Source organism: Eublepharis macularius, chromosome 15 (assembly GCF_028583425.1).
Source record: "Eublepharis macularius isolate TG4126 chromosome 15, MPM_Emac_v1.0, whole genome shotgun sequence".
NCBI classification, from domain to species: domain Eukaryota; kingdom Metazoa; phylum Chordata; class Lepidosauria; order Squamata; family Eublepharidae; genus Eublepharis; species Eublepharis macularius.
The window spans coordinates 46161160-46186404 of NC_072804.1; the positions used below are offsets into that span (position 1 = coordinate 46161160).

At 45.3% G+C, this 25245-nt stretch overlaps 1 protein-coding gene across 2 annotated transcripts; it reads right to left on the reverse strand.

Annotated features, from left to right (window-relative positions):
* Positions 1 to 1926: 1926 nt before the first annotated feature.
* LOC129343339 (nidogen-1-like) lies at positions 1927 to 25245 on the reverse strand. 2 transcript variants are annotated; one of them, XM_054999504.1, is made up of 10 exons: positions 25181 to 25245; positions 24437 to 24591; positions 21812 to 22681; positions 13175 to 13223; positions 12462 to 12506; positions 9194 to 9324; positions 7526 to 7810; positions 6205 to 6342; positions 3418 to 4226; positions 1927 to 2060 (listed from the first exon to the last, which is right to left on the reverse strand). In XM_054999504.1, coding segments are annotated over exons 4-10 (1446 nt in total). In that variant the 5' UTR covers positions 13212 to 13223; positions 21812 to 22681; positions 24437 to 24591; positions 25181 to 25245; the 3' UTR covers positions 1927 to 2059. The 2 variants fall into 2 exon arrangements, with proteins under 2 accessions (XP_054855479.1, XP_054855480.1); XM_054999505.1 differs by lacking the exon at positions 21812 to 22681.

A 25245-nucleotide genomic window follows, 5' to 3' on the forward strand; every position in this document is an offset into this window, starting at 1 on the left:
AGGTGCATTGACACAGGGTTGCCAACTCCAGCTTGGGAAATTCCTGGAGATTTGGGGGAAGAGTTTAAGGAGGGCAAAATTTGGGGAGGGAGTTTGGCAGGGCAGTAATGCCATAAAGCCCGCTCTCCAAAGCTGCCATTTTCTCCAAGGGAACTGATCTATGTAGCCTGGAGATCTGTTGTAATCCCTGGAGCACTCCTGGTCCTACTTGGAGGCTGGCATCCCTTTCCTTCTAAACTATGAGCTGGGATTTTTATTTATTTGTAGAGAGGTTGACAAAACTCTACCCTCCGCAGTCACTGCCCTAAATCTCCAGGATTTGGCAAGCTGGAATTGGCAACCCTGCTTCATTTGCCACTCACACCTTTGATAAAAGGACAGAAGAAGGTGAGATGCTTGTTTTTTTCCCCTGGCCACCCAGCAGGGATCTAGATGACGGTTAACCATTAACAAGCAGGGCTTTGCCCAGTGGTTCCAGGCGGATGTACAATCTGTCTCCTCCAGCCATGCTATTGTTCTTGCCTCGGAACACTCCAAGTCCCATTCTTCTGGCCCTTCAGGTAAAGAGAACCGGACCAATTTGTCACCAGCAGCCAGCTCTTTTACGGGATGCAGTGACCTCTTCATCCATGAAGAAGCAGATGTGAAGCGCAAATTCTTCCTTCAGCACTAGCAGGCAGGAACTGCCCAATGGCTGGGGTGGGGGGAAACAGTCTGCCCTCTTCCATCCCTTTAATGGAGGTCTGAGCTGCAGCAGTGTGTAGAAGATTTTTCATGGGGTGATCTCCTTCTCATTGTTGTTGATCTAACTTCAGTTTAAAGTGTCAGGCAGAGGGGCTTGGTTCAGTACCGGACTGAAAATGTCCTGACCCTGGTTGAGGCCAACCGGGCCTCCCTGGGACTTGGACCACCAGTGAAGTGGAGGCACAAATCTTCCCAGCTAGGGAGTGCACTGCTTACCATTCTCTTTTCCATTGACCCCCAATGAGCCATTTGTGAATGTAGTGTGTTTATGGGTCTTGCAAAGAAGTGCATCTTCATCAAGGAATTTGTTCTAAATAAGGAAGGGGTGTTTTTAATAATGGTCTTTTAGGACTGCCTCTATTATGCAAAGGCAGACTGAGATGCCATAACCAAGGAGACTGGCTCTAGCTCAGTTGCTACTGCAAGCCAAATGTCTGGCAGGGGTGGGAAGATACACACAGGTAGGGTTGCTAACCTCCTGGTGGGGCCTGGAGATCGCCTGGAGATCAGGTCCTCTGGAGAAAATGGCTGCTTTCGAGGGTGGACTCTGGCATTATACCCTGCTGGGGCTCCCTCCCCTCCCCAAACTCCAACTTCTCCAGGATCCACCCCGAAACCTTCAGGAATTTCCCAACCTGGAGCTGGCAACACTGTTCAAGGGAGTCAATGATTTGACCATATTCCAGCAGGACCTTTTTTCCGAGTCTGAGCTCAGTTCATCAGACGCAACTTGCATCGAGGCTTTGAGGTGCCACTGGACTTCTCCCTCTAATTTGACTGCAGCAAACAAATATGGCAGACCCTTTGGATTTACAAAGCCACATGTTGTCTCCCTGAAGCTCATAAAATAAGCCAAGGAGTCCCCTGGTGCCTTTAAAAAAAAAGAAATTAAGCACTGATATTACGTGCATATGAATTTACCTTATACTGAATCAGTCGATTGATCCATCAAGGTCAGTACCGTCTGCTCTCCAGGGTCTCCGCTGGAGGTCTTTCACATCACCTACAACCTGATCTTTTAAACTAGAGACACTGGAGATCGAACCTGGGACTTTCTGCATGCCAAGCAGATGCTCTTCCAATGAACCACTGCTCTTCTTATATATGTATACCCATTTCCTTTCCTCCACCCATCTCCATAATGTCTCCTGATTTCTTCTCGAGAGAGACACAACACAGCTATTATTGTTGAAGTTCTCTTTTATTAATGTACTGCATTTGGATTGTGTCAACAGAAGGCTCTTTCCACATCCTGGATAGCTCTGTTCTGATGGATCCATTCCTGAGATAATCTTGCAAACTCGGGGTGGCAATATCTAGACAAGCGGGGAAAACACAGGGTTTACATTGGCAGAAAGATTTGGTCTATTCCAGGACCTTCCCAATGGTAGTTCAGAGCACAAGTCAGTCTAGGAAAGCATCCTGTTTCTCACACTGGTCAACCAAATGCTTCTAGAAAGTGGCAAGCAAGGCAAACTGCCTTTCTTAGTTATTGCTTTGCCTGCAGTTGAGTGCACTGCCTCTGAATGTGGAGGTCCTGCTTAGCAATTTTGACAGGACTTTTTTCTGGGAAAAGAGGTGGTGGAACTCAGTGGGTTGCCAGCACAGGGGGCAACTCTTGGTGGGAGGTGGTGCCCCTGGTACCACATGTGCGCCCACAAAGTGTGCGACGCTCCCAGGGCCAATGACGTCACTTTGGATCAGCTGGAACAAGGGGGGGAGTTTTTAAAAGTTTAAATTGCCCTTGGCGAAAATGGTCACATGGCTGGTGGCTCCATCCCCCCAATTTCCAGACAAAGGGGAGTTTAGATTGCCCTGATCGCTGTCTGGAGATTAGGGGGCGGGGTCATCAGCCATGTGTCCATTTTCATGAGGTTCCAGAACTCCATTCCACCACGTTCCAGCTATAGAGGGACTTACCCTCTGTGAGTTTGGCTAGTCCCTCTTAAAACCCATCTAAGCTATTGGCCGTAACCTCATCTTGGCAAGAGAGAAAGAGTTTTTACAAGCTAGCACTGATACTTATTTGGAACCCATCTCCCAGCCCCAGGTTGTTGGTTGATAGGTAGGTAGGTAGATGATAGATATGTACAACAAACTGAGCCAGGTTGACATGCTCCCTATGATGCAACTATCCACAGTTGTGGGGCTGGACCATGGAGAAGGAGCAAGGAAGAGATGCCAGGTAGAAGCTAATTGATAAGTTCATGGGTCAAAGACTTTGGTTTGGTTGAGGCCTTCTCCAGATCAGATTATAAAAGATAAAGGAAATCTTTTTTGCTGTGGGTGGGACTGCTAAAGAGTGACCCAAGGTAATATTTGGAAGTGGTCTCCCACCATCTTGAAAAAGTGAGGTAAAGGGGAAAGCAGATACTGTAGAATTAGTGTGGGGTGAGAGGGCAAGATCTGGGTCCAGTAGCGCCTTAAAGACTACTTAGAAGTCCAAGGTATGAGTTTTCAAGAGTCAGAGCTCCCTTCGTCAGATGTGTGTGTGGGGGGGGGGTGTTTGAGGAAAATGGAAATGATAACGTTCCTGTTTTGTCCCCCAAAAACAGGAACAGAAAAGGTATGGCAGATGAGACTTCTAGTTGCATGATGTGAGTGGACAAGGCACATGACCACCCCATATACTCCCCGTACAACCCAACTGACTCCCACCTTTCACACACTTACCACTCCTCACAGTCTTCACTCTCATCATAATCATCAATTACTGGTGTTGGTTTTTGTGGAATCTCAGGTAGTTCATTTCCATTTCCTTCCTCCTCCTGTGGTCCTTCTTCAGGTTCTTCATGGCCTTGACTGACCTGTGATTCTTCTTCCTTCTCTAGATTCTCTGAAGGAACGGGTTCCGTTTCTTCCTGCTCCTGTTGTCCTTCTTCCTCAGGCTTGAATTCATCATTTTGGCTAACCTGTGGTTCTTCATCCTCAGGTACATTCTCTGAAGGAACGGGTTCCGTTTCTTCCTGCTCCTGTTGTCCTTCTACCTCAGGCTTCAATTCATCATTTTGGCTAACCTGTGGTTCTTCCTCCTCAGGTACGTTCTCTGAAGGAATGGGTTCCGTTTCTTCCTGCTCCTGTTGTCCTTCTACCTCAGGCTTGAATTCATCATTTTGGCTAACCTGTGGTTCTTCCTCCTCAGGTACATTCTCTGAAGGAACCGGTTCTGTTTCTTGTTCTTCTTGCTGTCCTTCAGCTGCAGGGGTGGCTTCACTGCCTTGGCTGACCTGTGAACCTTCTCCTTCAGGTAGCTCAGCCTGATTGTCTTGTTGTCCCTGTTCTTCATTGCTCTTTGCTGGTTCTTCTTCTTTTACAGAGTTAAGTAGCTCTTCGGAGATTCCAGTCACTTTGAATTCATCCACTTGAAACACCCAGTGTCCTGAGACATTGACATTGCTAGTTTGCGTAATGTTGACAATATGAGATGTGCGGGAGCCAGGGATGCTGAAGTAATTTTTGTCATCCCCACTGTTAAAGCCAGCCTGAAAGAAGCATAATATAATCCATGTATGAACAATGACTAAGCTCTGTTTTATGGTGACAATTCATGCTTTGATTTTTTAAAAATTATTCTACCTTTCCACCAAAACATGCAGAAAGGATTTTTTAAAAAATCAACATTAAAAAAAAAACTTGGCAATTACAGCAAAAGTAGCAAGAAGAAGAAAACTATCATATAAGAAAAGGTTTATGTTCCACTGGAATTCAACCTATCAGAATAGCAACACAAACACAAATTTAAAAAAGTCTGCCCCACATAATAGCCAAAGCTGAAACAAATACTAAAACCTTGAGCAGTCAGGACCATCTACCATCAGAAAAATAACACCAGATGTATCTACTTTGGTACAGCTTTCAGGTAGGGGGGAGCATCTATTTATTCACTTTATTGATGCCCCACCTTTCTCCACAGTGAAGACCCCCAGGCAGGTTATACTGTTCTTCTCCCCTCCATTGTATCATCACAGCCCTGGGAGGGAGATCAGGCTAAGAGTGTGTCACTGAATTGAGGTCACCCAGTGAGCTTCCATAGCGGAGTAGGAATTCAACTCCGGGCCTTCCATATCCTAGTCCAACACACCAGCCACTACACTACACTACGCTGGCCAGGGCTTTTTTTCTGGGGAAAGAGGTGGTGGAACTCAGTGGGTTGCCAGCCCAGGGGGCAACTCCTGGTGCGAGGTGGTGTCCCTAGTACCGCAAGCGCATGCGCAAAGTGCGTGCATGCTCCCAGGACCACACAATGGGTCAGTTGGAACAAGGGGAGAGTTTTTTTTAAATTTATATCACCCTCGGTGAAAATGGTCATATGGCTGGTGGCCCCGTCCCCTGATTTCCAGACAGAGGGGAGTTGAGATTGCCCTCCGCGCCACTCAGCAATCAGCAATCTGAACTCCCCTCTGTCTGGAGATCAGGGGGCGGGGCCACCAGCCATGTGACCATTTTCAAGAGGTGCCGGAACTCCGTTCCACCCTGTTCCAGCTGAAAAAAAGCCCTGAAGCTGGCTATTTATGGGACATTGGTCTCAGTCTGTAATTAGTGTTAGAAATAGCAATGTCTGGTGTACTGCAGCAGCAAGAAGGAAGAAGAGCCTACCATGCAGGGGGCAGCAAGGATCACTTAGTTAGGACAGTGAGAATAGCACCTCTCTTGTTTCCTGGGGGTCATTTCCTTGTCTTGTCTCTTATTGGGTTAATCCTGCTTCTTCTCTCTCCTGCCACACCTTCTTCTCTCTCTCTGCAAGATGTAGTCAGATAGCTAGGATCTCTCTCTCCCTCTTTCCCTCAAGTATGTAACTTCGTCAAATAAAGCTTTTGCCAGCTCAGCGTTTATTCCGCAGCGTTGTTTTACACTCACTCTAACAATTAGGCACTGACTTTTCTTTCCCTATCCCTGGTTCACTCTTTCCTAAAGCTTGCTTTGCACAGATTTTTTTTTGTGGGGGGGGGAGCACTTTCCAAGCACATTATCGAGTAGCTGCATGGGAAAGAGCCTAGTTTCCAAGGTTCTGCCCACATCAGAGTCTTTTTCAGTCAACCTTGCATGACCATTTTTCTTGCAGCACCATCAGAGAGCTTTTTGACTTTTTAAAAAATGGCAATTGCTATAACAATATATCATTAATTACTGATTTTTTTTAAAGTTCTTTGATGACCCCAGGGCAGGGGGAAAGCAGGGGAAAATTGACTGATAGAAGTTATGCAGAAAACTCCTGGGCGGATGTACCACTGCAAATAACTCCATATACTATTTGCAGCAGCAACTAATATAAAATGGAGAATCTGGATAGCACAAAATGGCACCAGGAAAACACCTTATTAATTAAACTTGCTTTGAATCACTGGAGAGCATTCCACCCAGTTCTCTTGCAAGTGGCAAGGGAGAGAGAAAATCAGCTGTTTCAGAGAAAACAATCTCCAAGGGTCTGCTGTTACTGATTTGTGCATGGAGTTGACCTACTTGCGCTGGGATTCCCCCTAGTCCAGTTCTGCGGTTTCCACCGCTTGCTGCACCCGTTGTCCATTGGATGTCTTTATAAATGAACATTGTAAAGGATGTTTGGTGATCAGATGTCAAGATAGCCTGGAAAGTGTTGGTCTGTCGTAAAGATGAGCAAAAAGAATTAAGTTAAGGCACAGCATCCATTTCACCAGGGGTCATTTCATAGGAAAAGAGCTGAAGGGACTCATTAGCAAAACTCATTAGCATAACTCATCAGCATATGCCATGCCCCATGCCATCACTGGAAGTGTGTCATTAGCATAACTGATTTGCATATGCCACACCCCCTGACATCACCTATCCTGGCTGTTTTGGACCCAATCCTGGCCATTCAGGGCCAAAATTGGGCCCAAAATGGCCAAAAGTGGCAGAAAATGGCTGAAAAGGGGCCCAAAATGGTCAGGATCAGGCCGCTGCTGAGTGGGAGAGTGATCCACCACCCGTCAGAGGAACAATCCGGGCCATTTCAGCCCCAATCCAGGCTGAAACGGGCCCAAAATGGCCGAGAGTCAGGTGGGTGGGGCCACTTGACATGTGACCTCTTTGGGGAACTGCTAGAACTGCATTCCTGTGCATTCCCCCTCGAAATGAGCCCTGCATTTCACCATGCCATCCCCAGACTCTGGTTTTCTCTCTGTTCACTATTACTCTCCTTTTCAGAGTTTGGCACCTTAGTGTTTTGAGTTAAATCTGCAGATTATTGTGTCATATGTGACGGCTGTGCTCAGTAATGTCTGATTTTTGGACAGCAGTTTTAAATGAAATAGGCTGAAGGACATTACCACCAAAGAACCCTAAAATTGTGCTGTTAGAATATTTGCAGAATACTCTTCTATTTCATAGATATCCAATGACTGCAGATACATTTACAGTTGCAAATATGATAATAGCAAAAAAAAAAATGAAAAACCTTTCAATTGAGGAATGAATTTTAAAAGTTTGGCAAACTGTAAAACTTAAAAGGTTGAATGTATACATTTTAATAGATGGGAGACAACTTAAAGTAATGTTTGTTACCCCTTGGGAACCACTGATAGAATTCTGGAAATGTACACTTGATTTGCAGATCAAACTGCATAACTGTTTTTCTTTATTTTAAAAGTTGTGTGACTTAAATGGTCTGCAGTCTGTTACATTTTATCAAAGTTTGTAAAAATAGCAATTAATGTTTTGCTTTAATTAAAGAAAAAATTGTATCAAAGTAGTCAGAAAGGAGGACAGGTAAGGAATCGACTCCAGCTTTAAAATACAGCCCTTGTTTGTACAATGAGTGCCTTACCTTTTTGGAGAGAGATCCAAAAAAGGCCACATGATCCCAGGTGGCTATAAAGGCCCAGGTAGCACTGAAAGGGATATCAGGGAAGTATTTATTGATGGATTTGGTGATATTTTCCAGTATTTCTGGGTGGTTGTTTACCTCCCGATAGAAAACATTACCACCCAATTGAATATTGACATCCCCCCAGAAGGGGGCGACAAAGCATTTTCCATTCGTTATGGGGATAGCTTCGGGGGTGTATTCGGGGACAGGCACAGCCATAGAAATTACACCATTGTTGTTCACCTGTGATGGGGCAGAACACAGGAGTGTAAACATAATAGCAGTAGTAAACCTTGTATTACATTTATAAACAGAGCTCTGTCAATATTCAATGTTCTACCTCTTGTTGTAGGAACAGCTCTACAAGGTAGAGCAGGAGTATTACCTCCATCCATAAAGATAAAGATGTCTCTCTGGGAACCAAGTTCAAGATAATCCAAACGATGGCATTCCCCATAGCCATGTATGGATGGGAAAGTTGGACGGTAAAGAAAGCTGACAGGAAGAAAATTGATTCATTTGAAATGTGGTGCTGGAGGAGAGTTTTGTGGATACCATGGACAGCCAAAAAGACAAATAAGTGGGTACTAGATCAAGTCAACCCTGAATTCTCCCTAGAAGTTAAAATGAGAAGACTAAAGTTATCATACTTTGGTCACATCATGAGAAGACAAGATTCAATGGAAAAGTCAATAATGCTAGTAAAAGTTGAAGGCAGCAGGAAAAGAGGAAGACCTAAAAGGAGATGGCTTGACTCAATAAAAGAACTCACGTCCTCCAGTTTGTAGGATCTGAGCAAGTCTGTTAAAGATAGAACGTTTTGGAGGTCTTTCCTTCATAGGGTCACTATAGGTCGGAGACAACTTGGCGGCACATAACACACACACACTATGGGGTAGGGAGATCAGGATGAAAGGGGTTTGTCTAAGGCCACTTAGAAAAGAAATCAGAACCAGGGACTTCTCACAGACCCCAACATGTTCTCTTAGCCACTATGCTACCCAAACTGAAAAATTCTTCTACTCCTAAATGAGTTGCATGGAGAGCTACTTTATTCTCCCAGTTAAGAATATCAAGCTTCTGATCGTCTCAGGTGGGTAGCAGGATATGAGTCCAGTGATGCCTTAAAGACCAAGAAGATCTTCAGGGTGTAAGTTTTCAAGAGTCAAAGCTCCCTTCTTCAGATACTTCTGATCTTTCATCATCAGCTCTCAGACACTGACTCTGGTCAAACTGGCTTTGCAGGGTTTTGAAATATCAGAAAAACCATCAAATCCACTTTAACCAACAAGGGGAGAGAATCAAACCATTCAGCAAGGCTCTTTTTCTGCATTTACGGGAATATTGTGTTGACTCCTAGATTCCAAACTCCCCAAACCCATTTTGAACTTGCACCCATTCAGGAACTTTTATGAAGACTTGGCTTCCTTAGGTTACTGCGAGGAGATAGGAACTGTAGTGTATATATGGTCAAACATACAGAGGACAATAATCTATGAGAATACAAAGTGCGCTGAGGATATCAGTCACCCCAAGCTGACAGTGCACTTTCCAAGCTAATCCTGGGATAGAAAGCATGTTCTTTTCTTTCTGTCTAGCTTTATGGCTAACTGTGGTCTTACGTACATAAAGATCGTGGTACGATTTGCCATAAAATGTGAAGGGTTTTGAAATGTGAATCTTTGGAGATATCCCATCATCTTCCTTGGGGTTCTCCATGTCTCCTTCAGCTATCCCATAGGGAAACAATTCATGTGCTGGACAAAAAGGAGAGAGAGTCATGGTAAGATAATGTCTCAAATCCAGGCATGGGTTTACAAAAGAAGGCACGATGTTGTCCAGCACTGTGAAAAACTGGCATGGGTGCAAACATATGAAGCTGCCTTATATTGGGTCAGAGATTTTCTGTATCCAGGTAAGTATCATCTGCTCTGACTGAGGCCAAAATACACGAGATGGCAGAAATGTGTTCTTTACATGTCGGGTCTTGCAAGCTTACCTGGGAGGCATAGTCTTAAAAAAAAAAAAACAGCCACTCAGCTTGATGCAATTCTCAGCTGGGGAGAATCACAACCAAAGGGCCTCTCTCGCTCTCTCTTTCAAAAATCCTCCAGGAGCTCAAGATGGGAGAGGGGAACAATGTAACAGGAGGCAGGAAAAAAGCCAAGGTGTTTTGTATGTGAGAGAGAAACCCAGTCCCTCCCATTGTTCTTCTCCCAGTACTGATTTTCTTTCTCTCTCAGGCTTTTTTCCTGCCTCCCCATCTTAGCTCCTGAAGGAAAACCGAGCTGAGAAGATTTTTGGAAGAGAGAATCTCTCAAGTTGAACAGCTGTTCTTTGTAAGAAAATCCACTCGGCTCAGTTTTCCTTCAGGAGATCGGGCAGGGGGGGGGGTGTAACAGGAGGCAGCAATTCCATGCCAGGAGAAGAACAATGGAAGGGACTAGAGTTCTCTCTTGTGCACAAAATACCTCAACTTTTTTCCTGCCTCCTGTTACGTTGTTCCCCACCCCCTACACCCATCCTGAGCTCCTGGAGATTTTTTGAAAGAGAGAGAAAGAGAAAGAGAGAGAGTCCCTCCATTTGATATTCTTCCCAGCTGAGAATCACATTGAGTAGCTGGGTTTTAAAAAAAAAACTACACTTCCCAGAGAACCTTGCGGGACCTGACACGCACCCACATGTCTTGTGTAGTTCATTCTCCAGGAGCTCAGGTAGAAGTCTTTTGCATCATGTCCTACCTGAGCCTTTTAATTACAGGTGCTGGGGATTGAACCAGTGACCTTTTCCACCTTGAACCCTCCTGCCAAAAAAATGAAAATGTTGCCTACTTCTGAGCTAAGGCAAAGGTCAGATGGAAAAGGAGGGTTCCAGGGCAGGACAATGATGCTTTACCTTTAGTAGAGGAGCATCCCCTTTACTGCAACTTTTCATGAACCAGCTGTATATTTTATTTACTTTATGTATAGTCTGCCTTTCTCATGGAGACCCAAGGCAGATTACAGATCATAATGTGCAAAACCATAATGTTCAAGAGAGTATTTTCGAGTAAAAGCTGGAACTGTAGTTGAATGGAACAGCCCTTGAGGGCACCATTAGAATGGAATAAGATCGGAATCTATGACAATTTATTGCATTGCCTTACACTTTGTGCCCTGATCTGGATAGCCCAGGTGAGCCTGATCTCATCAGATCTCAGAAGTTAAGCAGGGTTGGCCTTGGTTAGTAATTGGATGGGAGACCTCCAACAAAGAGCAGCATTGTAGAGGCAGGCAATGGCAAACCACCTCTGTTAGTCTCTAGCCATGAAAACCCCACCAGGGGGCGCCATAAGTGAGCTATGACTTGACGGCACTCTCCACCTTCTGTATTATCTATAGCATACCTTGTTTTAAATAGTTTATTACTTGCATTGTGCCCTCATCCTGTAATCCTCTCCCTATTGCATTTTTCATTTTTGTTTGTTTCAACATATAAGGCAGCATCCTGTATTCAGATAGGTGTATCGAACGCATGTGAACCAGCCCAGCCAATCAAGAGATGAAGCATACACCCCCTTTCTGTTCGAACGAGTAATCAAGCACACTTGAAAAGTAGGTTACCTTGGAGATCAATTCGGTTTTAAATTGGCTGTTCTTGTTCTACTTCCTGCTACAATCTGGGAGGCCTGATCCTGACGATACAAGAATCTATAATAGCATTAAGTCCAATTTCATAGAATCATAGGGTTGGACGGGGCCTCTAGGGTCATCTAGTCCAACCTCCTGCATATTGCAGGAAATTCACAACTACCTTCCCTCCCCACACCCCCAGTGCCCCCTGCTACATGTCCAGAAGATGACAAAATACCATCAGGATCCCTAGCCAAACTGGTCTGGGGGAAATTTCTACCTGGCCCCAATGTGGCGATCGGCATTACCCTGGGCATGTAAGAAGGGGCCACAAGAACTAAACACTGATGTAACCCTGTACTGACTCAGAGCCAAACTACAAGTGAAGCCTGACACGTGTTGGACACTTGTCCGCTTCTCTCAAGTTTTGATGGGAAATGTAGGCGTCCTGGTCTTGCAGCTGTAATGGAGAGCCAAGATGTAAAACCAGGATGCCTACATTTCCCATCAAAACTTGAGGGAAGCGGACAAGTGTCCAACCTGTGTCAGGCGTCACTTGTAGCTTGACTCATAGCCACAAAAGTTATGTGAGGCTCATGAGGTATGGCTTCCTTCCCCTGCTGCCATTCTTTGCAATCTCACCTCCCTTGGGGCTCCTCCTAAATGTATTAATAAGGAAATATGCCCCCTTGGTTTAAAGCTGAATGGTTTCTGTGTAAGTGTCTGCCTTGTGAGAGAAGCTGCGCAACTGTCAGGCAGTTCTTCTCTGCAACCTGTTTTTAATCATTTTTTTAAAAATTGTGGTTCTCTGCTTTATGTCGGGGATGTTGGAAGAAACAACTGTAGAATGATAGTCTATCCTATTCTTAACTCCCTTGCTTAAAAGCAACCTGTTGCTAACCAATCAGAGCAGGCACAACCAGGGCCATTTCCACACTTCTCACCTTCAATTGGAACGCCACAGAACGCTGCAAAAAAACCACGGAAGATAGCATTTTCTCGCACGAGTTTTGTGTGACATCGCGCAAAATTTGTGCAAGAAAATGCTATCTTCTGGGTTTTGTTCGCAACGTTCTGCGGCGTTCCAATTGAAGGTGAGTAGTGTGGAAACAGCCCTGATCACATTGTACAACTACTTGGGGCAATATCCTCAGCAATGATTTTATACAGTCTTCTAGGATTATGCAAAAGAGTTTTTCTGTAGGCAATCAGTGTTCAACAACCTGGTTTCCTAGAAATGTCTTCCCACCCCACTTCCCATCCTTTTGTGCATCAGATTTTACCGTTGATTTCCTTTGTTTCTGGCACTGGGGAAGCCAAGGCTGAACCTGCAGAAGAAAGGAGACAGTGGGTTGAATTTCAAATCTATGTCTTAGGGTTGCCAGCCCCAAGTTGGGAAATCCCTGGACATTTTGGGAGTGGATCCTGGAGATGGAGGGGTTTGGGAAGGTGAGGGACCTCATCAGGGTCTAATGCCATGGAGTCCAACCTCCAAAGCAGCCATTTTCTCCAGGGAAACTGATCTCTGTGGCCTGGAGACCAGATATAATTTTGGGAGATCTACAGCCACCTCCTGGAGGTTGGCAATCCTACGTGCCCTGTGTCTGAATTTGGTATGTGTCTCCGGTGTAAAGAAAATAAATGAAACTGCACACCACAAACAAACCTCCACTCTCCAAACAACCCATTATGACTGCTCTGTTCAGTACATCCAATCGATCACACATGAACTCTGAGCATGCCCAGCAGAAGTAAAATTGAAATTTACTCAGTTTCCCAGGACAGCTTTGGAGGGACCTGATCCAATGGATTCTGAGGGTAGGCTTACACACAGTCTATCTGCACTCCAGATACTTCAACAGCAGCAGCCTGCTGGCGAATGGGAGAAACTTCCCTCCACCCTCATGAGAAAAGACCCTCTGAAGTTTTTCATTACTTGACATTTCCTAATAACTTTCAGAGATAGGGCCCAGACCAGTCTATCAGCTCAACTTACCCAGCAAAAGCATCAAGAAGCAGAAAGACATCTTCATACTGGCCCCTCCCTTCAGAAGTCATTGATCAATAGCATTCCATGGAACAAAAAAGAAGAGGAAGACAAGATCGGATTAGAGCGCTGCGACTATATGGGAATGAGGCTGTCCTCACTCATTTTTTCTGGAATCCCCCCCCCCTTCAGTTTCACTCCCTCACCTCAAATGCCGCAAAGTAGAGATTTAAATGTAGGTCTCGCCAATCCTGTTACTACTCTCTAACCATTCTACTACACTGGTTTTCTACATGCTGAGTTTATGATTGTAGGAATGAGAGCTGTGTTGCAACTGCAATAGAAGATCAAGATTCAAGTCCATGATCTTTTGAGAATCAAAGCTCCCAAGGGCTTTGAATCTCAAAAAGCTCCCAAAGGAGAATCAAAGCTCCATGGGTGTTTTGACTCTCAAAAGCTCATACCCTGGAAATCTAGTTGGTCTCTAAGCTGCAACTGGTCTCAAATCTTGATTGCGATATATGTTATAAATGTCTTGAAGAAGCGTGGATTCCATGGCCAGTTTCCTCCCACCTTTGCCTCACTTACCTCTCAGTTCTTCTCTGCTTCAGCGTTTCTGTTGCCCAGACATAGAATGTCACCAAGTTTCTGCCTGACTTTATATGCAGACCATTAGCCTTTCCACACCCTGCAAGAATCACCCCACCTTTCTTCCCTTGTCCTCCCTCTGGATTACAGATCTGGCCACCTGCCTCAGAGATAAATAGTTAGCCCAGTGGCAAGCATGGAGATTTGCCGTTAATCCTTTGTGTATCTTTCTTTTGGAGAGCACTCAGTCACTGCTTCGAAGCTTTATTCAAAAGAGAGCTCCAGGGAGGACAGAAGAGCAAATAGATAAGACTTCTAGGTCTCCTACCACACCAAGTTATTTTGGCACAGTTGAGGTACTAATTGTCTGCAGTCAGCTAGAGTAGGCCAGTCACTGTTTTGCAGGGCATTCGGTGTGGTGGTATATCCCCAATTCCATTACGAACACATAAAGATGGTTTCTATTGAGTTAGACTCTTGGCCTATCAATATCATCATTGCCTACTCTTATTGGCAGCAGCTCTCCAGAATCTCATGGCCAAGCTACAAGTGATGAATGACACTTGAATGGCAAGTGGATCGAGTGGAGAGCAAGTGGAGGGCAATGAACAGGGAGGAATACACTTGCCGTTCAAGTGTCATTCGTCACTTGTAGTTTGGCCCTGAGAGCCAAGCTACAAGTGATGCCTTACACAGGTTGGACACTTGTCAGCTTACCCTCAAGTTTTGATGGGAAATGTAGGTGTCCTGGTTTTACAGCTTGGCTCTCCATTACAGCTGCAAGACCAGGATGTCTACATTTCCCATCAAAACTTGAGGGAAGCTGACAAGTGTCCAACTTTTGTCAGGCGTCACTTGTAGCTTGGCTCTGAGATACAGGTCTTTCACATCACTGACTTACTGTTTTTTCAACTAGAGATGTTGGGAATTGAACTTGGGTCTTTCTACAGCCCCTTCCCTTAACAAGGACCTTTGAGGCTGCCTTCTACCGAGCCAGAACTCTGGATTATCCTGGTCATATTGTCTATTCCAACTGGTCGGTAGAGGACTTATATATCACATTGCCTATTATCTGGTCTTTTTCGCTAAAAAAGATGGGGATTGGACTGGTACACCTAGCGGCCGCTGTATCAATGAGCCACAACCCACTTAACAAGAACACATGAAGCTGCCTTAGCCTGGTCTTTCAAGGTCAGCCTTGTCTACATTGTCCACCAGTGGCTCTCCAGGCTGGAGGGTTTCTTCACATCACCCACTATCTTATCCTTTCCTTTCCTGGTTCAGCTCTTTTGGCCATAGCCTTAAGCCTGATCCCACATTAACAACAACAAAAAATACTAGTACTACCATTATCAATAATTGTGATAAAAGAATCTCACTCCAATCACAAAATTTTTCCAATTTTAGACTGGATTACTAAAAGGTAGGATACCAGTGACCTAGTAATGTATGGATAACACTATCTTATCCTCCCAACTGGAGATGTCAAGGACCGAACCCACAACCTTCTGCATGCAAAACAGATGCTTTACCTCTAAGCCATGGTCCCACTCAAGCCACTTCTATAACAACAGCAAAAATGGATGATACGTTAGTAAACCAAAGCAATTCAAAGCAGGGGGTGGGCAATGTTTGTTTTTTAAAACTTTCATTCTCGCTCAAAACCACATATATAAAAAAGAAATTAAGAAAGGGGAACCAAAATGGACAGGTGAAAATAACGGGTGAGGTAGAGGATTACACTGAAGGACAGGTAATAGCAGGTGGAGGAGGAGTCATGGAGGGCTTTTCTAGATTGCCACAAGTCCCAGACTTGTTTGGGCACATTTGGAACCTTGAGAAAGAGTAATAAACACCACCCCAAAATGAATGCCCCGGAATCGATCCCAAAATGGCTGCCGTAGGATCGATCCCAAAATGGCTGCCATGGAGGGCAATTTAAAAATGTCAGGAGAATTCAAGATAAAGATCCTACTGGAATGGAAGCAACTATTTCTGAATGGATTCTGCCCGCTGACATAAAGATGAGACCTCTTTGGGGGACTTCTGATAAACTTCCTGCTCCGATGAGGTGGAGGAAAGGCCTTTGGGGAAGAAGCAAGTGGGCCCCAGGAAACTCATCAGTCAGTACCATGTTGGTACCAGCTGCACGTTAGAAAAAAACTTCTTCACATTAAGAGTAAGCCAGCAGTGGAATCGGCTGCCCAGGGATGTGGTCTCCCCCCACCCCATTGGTAGTCTTCAAGGAGCAGTTGGATGAATACTTGTCAGGAATGCTTTAGGCTGTTCCCGCATTGGGCAGGAGGTTGGATTAGATGGCCCCTTCTGGCTCTAGGATTCTATGATTCTATATTGGGGCATCATTGCTTCCAAACAACAACTTCCTCAGCCCCTGCCCAAGGGCATATTCTTTCTCCAGCTCCACCGGGTCAGTATTAGCCATCCCCCCTGTATTTCCCAGAGAAGGGACAAGCACCATCTGAAGCTCATCAGTACGCTGATAAGAAGAAAATGATTATATACACGTACATGAAGGATGCAACAATATCCCCGTTAAGAACACTTCAAGCTACTGAAGATCCTGTTTAGAGGGAGATTAGCCACTGGTCCTCCGTAGTTTGCTTCTGCGCATAAAGCTGCGCAAGAAGGCTTAGCTGAGCATACAGGGCTTATCTTCTGTGTACCTTGGCCATTGCTGCTTCTGTTGACCTCTGAGATGTTTGCAGATGAAGACCTGGGTTTAAGACCAGGATCTTGCCACACCCTTCAGCTTTGCTGCAGCCTCACTTCTAACGGCCGCATTGGGTCTTCACGCCACAGGCAGAGACCAGGAACAGAGTAGAGCGTGTAACAGAATGGACATTATTCGCATGGAATTAGGAACAGAACTTTGCATTGGTCTTGGATTTCTCCTATTAAGTCTCACTTAACTGCTTTCTTAGTTACAGCCTGCCAGTTTCCGACTGCTTCTTTTAAAGTGGCCACCTGGGGTTTCCAAGAGCCACTAGAGGCACCTAGAAAAATCGAGCCACCCTCACATGGCCCAGGCACAACCCAACCTTCACATGGAAACAAGTTTCACCATTTTCCCGGTTCTATGGGCACTCAGAATATTGTCGTCGTCCCCCACCCCCACGCCATGCGGCAGACCTAGCCTCACATCGGATGTCTGTGTAAGAATGCACTATTTTTGCACTCTGCTTTCCAGAATTGTTCCCAAAGCTGCTTACAATGCTTAAAATTCAGCACGCAACCAGAACACAACCAGGGATTCCTATGTGTGTGCATGTCCGTTTCTTAGGACACTTAGCTCTTGACAGCATGGCCCAGATTCCAGGCTGTTGTCTCAAGATACCCTCCAAGTCTTCATGAAGGTAAAGAAGCAGACCTTCTATGGATGTCATTGAATTCTTCAGAAATAAATAAAACTCTTCTCACAGTTTGAGCCTAGGATCAGAAGAGAGCTTTTGCCACCTGTTCCCTCTAAGGCTTTCATTCCTGACTGCCCCGATGAGTCACCTGAGGCCTTGGAATGGGAAATGGTGGGCTATCCTCATCCTCTTACTCAGCACTCAGGAACCCCTTCTACCTTGGCATCTCCCTTCTTATGGGCACTTACTTTCTATTCTATGCCTGCTTTTATGCTCACCATTATAAGCTCTTGGTCACTTGGTACACTTGCAAGATACAGTTTATGTTCCCCAACTCAGGGGTCATTTTGGGGAACAGTGCTGGTACCTTCATGCTCCCTTCTTCCTGGGTCAGATGCTGGAAAGGTACATCTGCCCCCCTCCCACTTCAAGGGCTGGATTGCGGCTGCTCCTCACAGAGGACATCCCTCTCTTCTCAACATCTCCACCACCACTACCTCTATCACCTCTTCTCTGGCATGGACCTCAATCCTGCATCCTACAGCCTTAGTGCAGGGAACGTACCTCCTGACTCTACTTAAGACTTCCTTTGGAGTTCTAACCACTAATAGACATAAAACCCAGAGATGAGTTCCATTTTTTTTTAAATTAGTTTTTCAATAATATATCCAACACAGAAGGTCTCAGGTTCAGTTCCCAGCACTGGCAGTTAAGCAGCCCAGGTGGTAGGTGATGTGAAGAACCTCTACCCAAGACCCTGGAGAGCTGCTGCTAGTCAGAGAAGACTGTCCTGACCCTGATGGACCAAGGAAAAGGCAACTTCAGGTGTGCGTATGTTCATATGACTTCACAGAGTACCGAGTTCCTGCCCAAGCAGATCTGGAAATTAAAAGCCAACGAAGTTGAATTTTGATTGTCAAAGGAAATCATTGACTCCATTTAAACCCCCTTTTGGATGCAAAATAAAAATCTCTTCTTGCCTAGAGGAACTTTGTGCTGCAAGGACTCATCTGCGTCCCACCCATCTTCTGGGCTTGTTCCAGTTCACCGCAGGGGAAGGCAGGATACGAAATCCCGGGTCTCATCCAAGCCCTGATCTATTTGCTGACCATAGGACATTCCTCAGCTCGGGCCATGCCCTGTACTCACATTTTCAAGTTGTTTGCCTATCACCAGGAAGTGAATCTGCTACACATATTTCATTAAATGCGTGACTTGATCTTTAAAGCAAAGAAGATGCAAACCAGGGTGGGACAGGCAGGCTCATGGCCCTTGTAGAGCTATCCACAAGTACCTGCTTATTTATTTACTTCATTTATAGAATCATAGAATCACAGGGTTGGAAGGTATCTCTAGGATCATCTAGTCCAACCCCTGCACAGTGTAGGAAATTCACAACTACCTCCCTGCCTAAACAGGGACCCAAAATAGCTTATACTCCCCCCCCCCCTTTTTTTTTTTTTTACTCCTGCACCCTTGGCTTTTTTTCAGCTGGAATGCGGTGGAACGGAGTTCCGGCACCTCTTGAAAATGGTCACATGGCTGGTGGCCCCGCCCCTGATCTCCAGACAGAGGGGAGTTTAGATGACCGTTCGTGCCATGTGACCATTTTCGTCGAGGGAGATTTAAACTTTTAAAAACTTTTAAAAACTCCCCCCTTGTTCCAGTTGACCCAAAGTAATGTCATTGTGCGGTCCTCCTATGTTCCACCACTGAGTTCCACCACCTCTTTTCCCAGAAAAAAAGCCCTGGCAATAAGGATGGCTGGATTACACCCCCCCCCCCCACCCCCATCTGCATCCTATGTTAGAATTTGATTCCTCTCTCCTCCTGGAGACCGCATCTGTAAACTGCAAAGAGCAAAATTCCTAGGATCCCCTCTTCTATATTTTTGAAAAAAAATTCCCAGATACCGGCAGGACATATTTTAAGTGCCGTGGTAGCACTTGTCCATGATCCTACAATTTGGAAATGGGGGCACAAAAAACCCCATTTCTATCCTTCCATTGCATAGCATAGCAGTGAAACAGTTGGGCTACAAGTCAGCACTTTGTTGGTTTGAATCCCACTAGTGCCATGAGCTTCGCAGGTGGCCTTGGGTAAATGGTTGGACTGCAAACCAGCACTCTGCTGGTTCAAATCCAGCTACTGCCATGAGCTCAGTAAATAAGCCACTCCTCTCAGCCCCAGCCACCCCAGCTGTACTGTGGGGAGAATAATAACACTTACTTTGTCACTGCTCTGATCGGGGCACTAATCTGTCTAGAAGACCATTTATATCTATATCGCAATACTTTTTTTTTTTAAGCTGATATTTAATGTTAGGTTTTTAGTGTTAGGCCATTTGACATTTGAAAAAAATATACCATGTTAAAAATTCAAGATGTGTATCATGGAGAATATCAGTAGACATGGGCACGATCCAAAAATTAATCCCAATTTAGCTGATCATGATTCCGCGGCGGCGCCGAACCCAGGTACCCAAACCTCACCGATCAAGTCCCGTTTCCGATACAGAATCGGGAATCGGGAATCAGGAAGGCCGATGCAGGAGGGCGCCCCGCAGTTTCCAGCGCTAAAGGAATGGTGGGTGAGGAGGATGGCAGCCGCCGGGCCCGGCAGGCCCGTGGAGGTGGCAGCGAGCCGCCTCCCCTCAGGGGGCGGGGGGGGAGTCTGTCCCCACAGGAGTGTGCTGGTATTGTCACGGGGGGCGGGGGGACCAGAGGAGATAGCTCCCTATTCCCTAATTCCCTATCCTCTGAAGCCCAAAGCTAAAGCTCCCTCCCTCCCTCCCTCCCTCCCTCTCTCTCTTGCGCTTTCTCTCTCCAAAAGCGGCAAGCAAGAGCTCGCCTCTGTCCCACTCCACCCGCGAGCGGAAAGTGAAACTTTGTTGCGCAGCACATGGCTATTTATAAAGCCTGAGTCTGCTACGCAGGAGGGCTGTGTTTGGCCGTAAGAGCTGCCTCTCAGGCTTTGCAGGAATGAGATTCGAGTGCCCGTGGCTACAAAAGAACACCCCCTTCCCCCGCCCTCCCCTCTCTTCTCCCAAATGGACGAGACAGGTGCGCGCTTTTCTGGCTGCTCCATGGTTGGAAGGAAGCCCTGCTGATCAAGGAAAGCTGGGCTTCCATTCGCGTTTCCAGGGCGACAGAAGGAGGGCAAACAGCTCCGGCATTCCCCAGGCTCTGTTTCCACGGGGCTCCGTTCCCTCGGGAACAGATGGCTGGCGCCAGACTGTCTGCAGACTGCAATCCCGAACGTAAACTGATCGATCCGATCGAGACCCGATAGAGTGCCCCACCCGAGCGCTGAACCGGGAGCCGTGGACGGAACCGATCAGCCCGGTCCCGATGGTGCAAATGCCAAAATTGGGGCAATTTTCAGTCCATAATTCCGATCGTGCCCATGTCTAGATATCAGTCCCAGAGAACTCATGCATGGATATCTTTGTACTGTGGTGATAATTCCCATGCTATGGATTGGTGTCATTGAAGATCACGTACCTAAGTGGGATGAGCTCCGTGCCAGGTTCACAAAAACTTCCTTTACATAGAAGCAGCAGCTGTGTAGGAAATCTTACTCACATGAAACAGCACAAAATTATCAGGGGATCTAGAAAAGTAGGAGCTTCAGTTGCTCCTTGTATGTGCCTTCCTCATAACTAGGAAGCAGGGAGAGCCAGTTTGGTGTAGTGGTTAAGAGCACAGGACTCTAATCTGGAGAGCCGGGTTTGATTCCCCACTCCTCTGTTTGAAGCCAGCTGGGTGACCTTGGGTCAGTCACTGCTCTCTCAGAGCTCTCTCAGCCCCACCCACCTCACAGGGTGATTATTGTTGTGGGAATAATAATGAGACACTTTGTAACCCGCTCTGAGTGGGCATTAAATTGTCCTGAAGGGTGATATATAAATTGAATGTTGTTGTTGTTGTTGTTGGTTGTTGTTATAGGCTGAACAAAGGAGGAAATTCATAACAGACCGCTAATACAATAATGAAGATTGTCTCAGTATAAATAAATACAATTTATAGAACAAACCAAGTATAGCAATATTTTGGTCAAAACATATGTAATAATGTAATATCCTTCTACTACAATTGAGCAATGGTTTGTTCATATCACAACCAGAGCCTTTGGAGAAATCGCATTATTAGTCAATTGTCACAATGTCCCTTTCAGGTAAGTATCAATCTTCAGGTAAGTATCAATCATCTGTTGATTTCAATAATTGTCTCTTTGATATGTTTTTCTGTTTTTAGGCAGGATTTCCGCTGCCTGGAACCAAGTCCAATGAGTCCCAACTAGTACTGAAGAATCAACTCAAAGACAGAGCTTATATAACCTCAGCCTCACCCTGATTGGTTCTCTCAGATCACCTGTCTCAGCTGGGCGGGCCTAAGCTGCAGTTCCAAAGATAGCCATGTGGCATGGTGTTGTATCATGGAGGATATCAGTCCCAGAGAACTTCCTGCCCACCCCAAAGGAAGAGCCAAAAACAGAGCCAATATAGACTCTGTAAAAGACAGCATATAAAAATAAGTCTTAAAAGCCAGGCTCTCTCTGACACCCGATAGGCAAGCTAGGCTAACTTTGGGAATACACTATACTGAGTGGCTTCCAACCACGGTGACAGGTAAATTTAAGGAGTTGATGATGGTAACCGGTATGTTTTAGCCACAGCTGCCCTCACCTGGATGAATTCTGCCACTGCCGCTCAGCCATCTTCTCTGCTCTGAAGAATTCTACATGGCCTAACTGCACAAGAAGTTGTTGATTTCATATATGGAGCCTCCTAGCACTTTATTTAACTCATGATACTCATGGGGGCCTGACCAGATCAGGACCATGGTATGATGGGGAGGGGCTATTTTTCCCATTATAAACAGCCTGCGGGGAAAGCTATTTGCACCACTGTTTCAGGTGTCTGAAGAAGGGACCTTTGACTCTTGGAAGTTATACCCTGAAAAGCTGGTTAATCTCTAACGTGCCACTGGACTCAAATCCTGTTGTATCAATGTAAAAATGCAAGTGTATCAATATTTTGATTAGGAAAGCAGCTTTTAAAAGCCCTCACAACGTGGCCCCAATCTAAATCTCCCTCACATGACTAGTGAGTTTTAAAAAATACTGAATGTTCTGTACCCAGAACAGTCAATGTGTGATGTAGGTAGGCCTTCAATAATAGGCCCTGTTTTCATGGAACTAGCTTCAGATAAGATATGTTGTGATATGGAGCAACCTTTATTTACCCTGCTTTTCTCCCCAAGTGGTTTACAATATCCTCTCAGATCCTTCATTTGATCCTCACAACAACCACTCTGAGAGGAAAGTTGGGCCAAGAGTTTGTGACAGTGAGCTTCTGTGACAGAGCGGGGATTCGGAACTAGGTCTCCCAGATGCTAGTCCAACACCATACCCACTACACCACATGGGAAGCAATCCAGTGTTCTTCATTCCCATGGGAAGGTCAGGCTGAAACCATGAATGTTCTTCTGATATACACGGTCAAATCGTTGGCTTTGTGCCACCGTTAAGTAATTCTTCCAGTCCCCAGAGATCCCTGAAACATCATAAGAGGAACTGGTAACCACCAAGGGAATAGAATGCTACACAGAAGTCAACACACTCCTTCCTTGAATATCTATTTCCCCACATCGCCATCCTTGGGAACCTAACTGTGCTTTATCCTGTTTCTTGGGCCACCCTGGCTTTCATCAAACTAGATATGCTTTAGGTGTGCCACATGTTGGGAGCCCCCAGTGATTTTTGAAACTTAATTATCTGGCATGTGGGAGGCCAATTCTGTTCAGGACTATAGTAACCAGAGAGCCTTTGGCTGCTGTTTTCCCAATGTTAAATTGCTCATGGTGTTACCATACTGGGTCCAGCAATCTATCAGCAGACATGTGCTGATGGTCTCAGATCTTTCCCATGTCTCCCCACAACCGACAGTACTTTGGGACCCAAGAATAGTTCATTCATGGCGTTGTGGGACCCACATGGACTCTTCTCTCAGCACAATTCTTCCTCCTCATCACTCCAGTTGACGTTTCCCCCAACCTCAGGAATTATTGGAAATGGCCAACATTTTGAGGGGGATGTGTAAAATATGTTATTCTTGCATATGTAAATCTCTGGATCCAACCCGCAGTTTGGCTTATTGGCAAAACTTATATATATGTTTCCCCAGTGGATCAATATTGGCACTCCAAAGTCATTTCAGGTTGGGAAAATGGTACAGGGGGTACAACTTGGAGCAATGCCATGGGGCCAATAAGAATCAGGCCTCCTTGCACCTAAGAACTAAGACCTCCCCACACATACCAGGTTTGATAGGACTCAGGGCTGATCACATAAAACACATGAAGCCACCTTATATCGAATCAAAACAATGGCCATTTCCACACACGTTAAATAATCCACTTTCAATACGCTTTAGTGCACATTTGTAACTGATTTTCCATGTGTGGAACAAAAAATCCACTTCTAAAGGATAACTAAAGTGCATTGAAACTGCATTATTCAATGTGTGTGGAAATGGCCACTGGTCTTTCAGAGTATTATCTACTCTGACTGACAGCAGCTCTCCGTGGTTTAAGGCAGAGGTCTTTTATATCACCTACCACTTGATCTTTTTATGAGGAAATATCGGGGAATGATCTGGAGACCTTCTGCATGGAAAACATAAGCTCCAGCCCAAGCCATGACCTCTCCCCTTAAGGAGAACACACAAAGCTCCCTTATATTGGGTCAGACCGTGAGTCTATCAAGGTCAGCATTGTCGATGCTCAGTGGCAGCAGCTCTCCAGGATCCAGCGAAGTTAGCCGTGTTAGTCTGTAGTTGCAAAATAGTAAAGAGTCCAGTAGCACCTTTAAGACTAACCAACTTTATTGTAGCACAAGCTTTTGAGAACTACAGCTCTCTTTTGAGAACCCCCAGCATCTGACAAAGAGAGCTGTAGTTCTCAACCAGAGCTGTAGTTCTCAAAAGCTTATGCTACAATAAAGTTGGTTAGTCTTAAAGGTGTTCAAGCAGAGGTCTTTCTCATCACCTTCTGCATGCCCAGGAAACGCCCTGCCACTGAGCCATGCCCCATCCATAATGTATGAATCTCATGGATGATAAAGACTCAGGAGCTGCCAGTCATAATTGTCTGGGTCTCCCATGCAAGCAACCACCAGGCAAACTTTGTAGCATAAACAAGCCCTTAGACTTTAGTTTCCTATCATCTTGTTGACACATAGGACTGTAAGTAAATGTACTCATGCAAGATCACATTCTGGATCAAGGTGCCCGTTCCACATTTCTTTTTACCTTTCCTCAGGATCTACCCTTTCTGGTGAACCATGAAGGAATCTGGTAGTATTTTGTAACTGGACATCTTGTCTCTCATCTTCTGGAAGGAGGCATTTTCCACCACAGAGTCGATTTGCTGGCTATTGAGCACCAATATGCCAAAAATAGAGAACCTATTAAAAATATCGCAAGCAATATAATTTTACAATGGTGATAAACTAGGGCCGTTTCCAGACGGCCCCCCGCCTCGCGAAACGTCGCGCGTCGTCGCGCGTCGTTGCGCAGAAAATGTGAAATATCGCGTTTTCTCGCACGAGTTTTCGCGTTTTCTGCGCAACGACGCACGACGACGCGCGACGTTTCGCAAGGCAGGGGGCCGTCTGGAAACGGCCTAAAAATATAAACACACAAGATTACACTGCAACGTATCCTTGTGAGAAAGTGTGAAACAATGTATGACTTTGATAAGAAGATCAAAAGGCCAGTTTGCAAATTAACAGCCTATAACTATAAAACTGGAAAGAAATTATGAAGAACGCTAGCATAACATTTGGATTACATCTTCCCCAGATACAACAATTTGCTTGTCTACAAACATGTGAAATACATTTCAGTTGTTTTTCCTATTTTGTGCCCCCTGAAACAATTAAAGCACCTGCCAATAAAATGAGTTTCACATCACCAAAAAGTTAAAATGAGTTTCACATCACCAACAATGCAAATAGTATTAACAAGTCTAGAAATAATACAATACAGACAAACCTATATTCACTTAGAAGAGCCACAAAGTTTTGAGTGGGGTTCAGAGCTGAGAACAAATGATTTTT

What these genes read in the sequence shown, in the direction of transcription:
- LOC129343339 (XM_054999505.1), bottom strand. Translation starts at nt 13,211, where the DNA reads ATGAAGATGTCTTTCTGCTTCTTGATGCTTTTGCTGG. An exon ending in TTGGATCTCTCTCCAAAAAG is followed by an intron (nt 6,343 to 7,525) that starts GTAAGGCACTCA and finishes TCTTTACGACAG; the next exon opens with ACCAACACTTTCCAGGCTAT. An exon ending in TAGGGGGAATCCCAGCGCAA is followed by an intron (nt 4,227 to 6,204) that starts GTAGGTCAACTC and finishes TGCTTCTTTCAG; the next exon opens with GCTGGCTTTAACAGTGGGGA.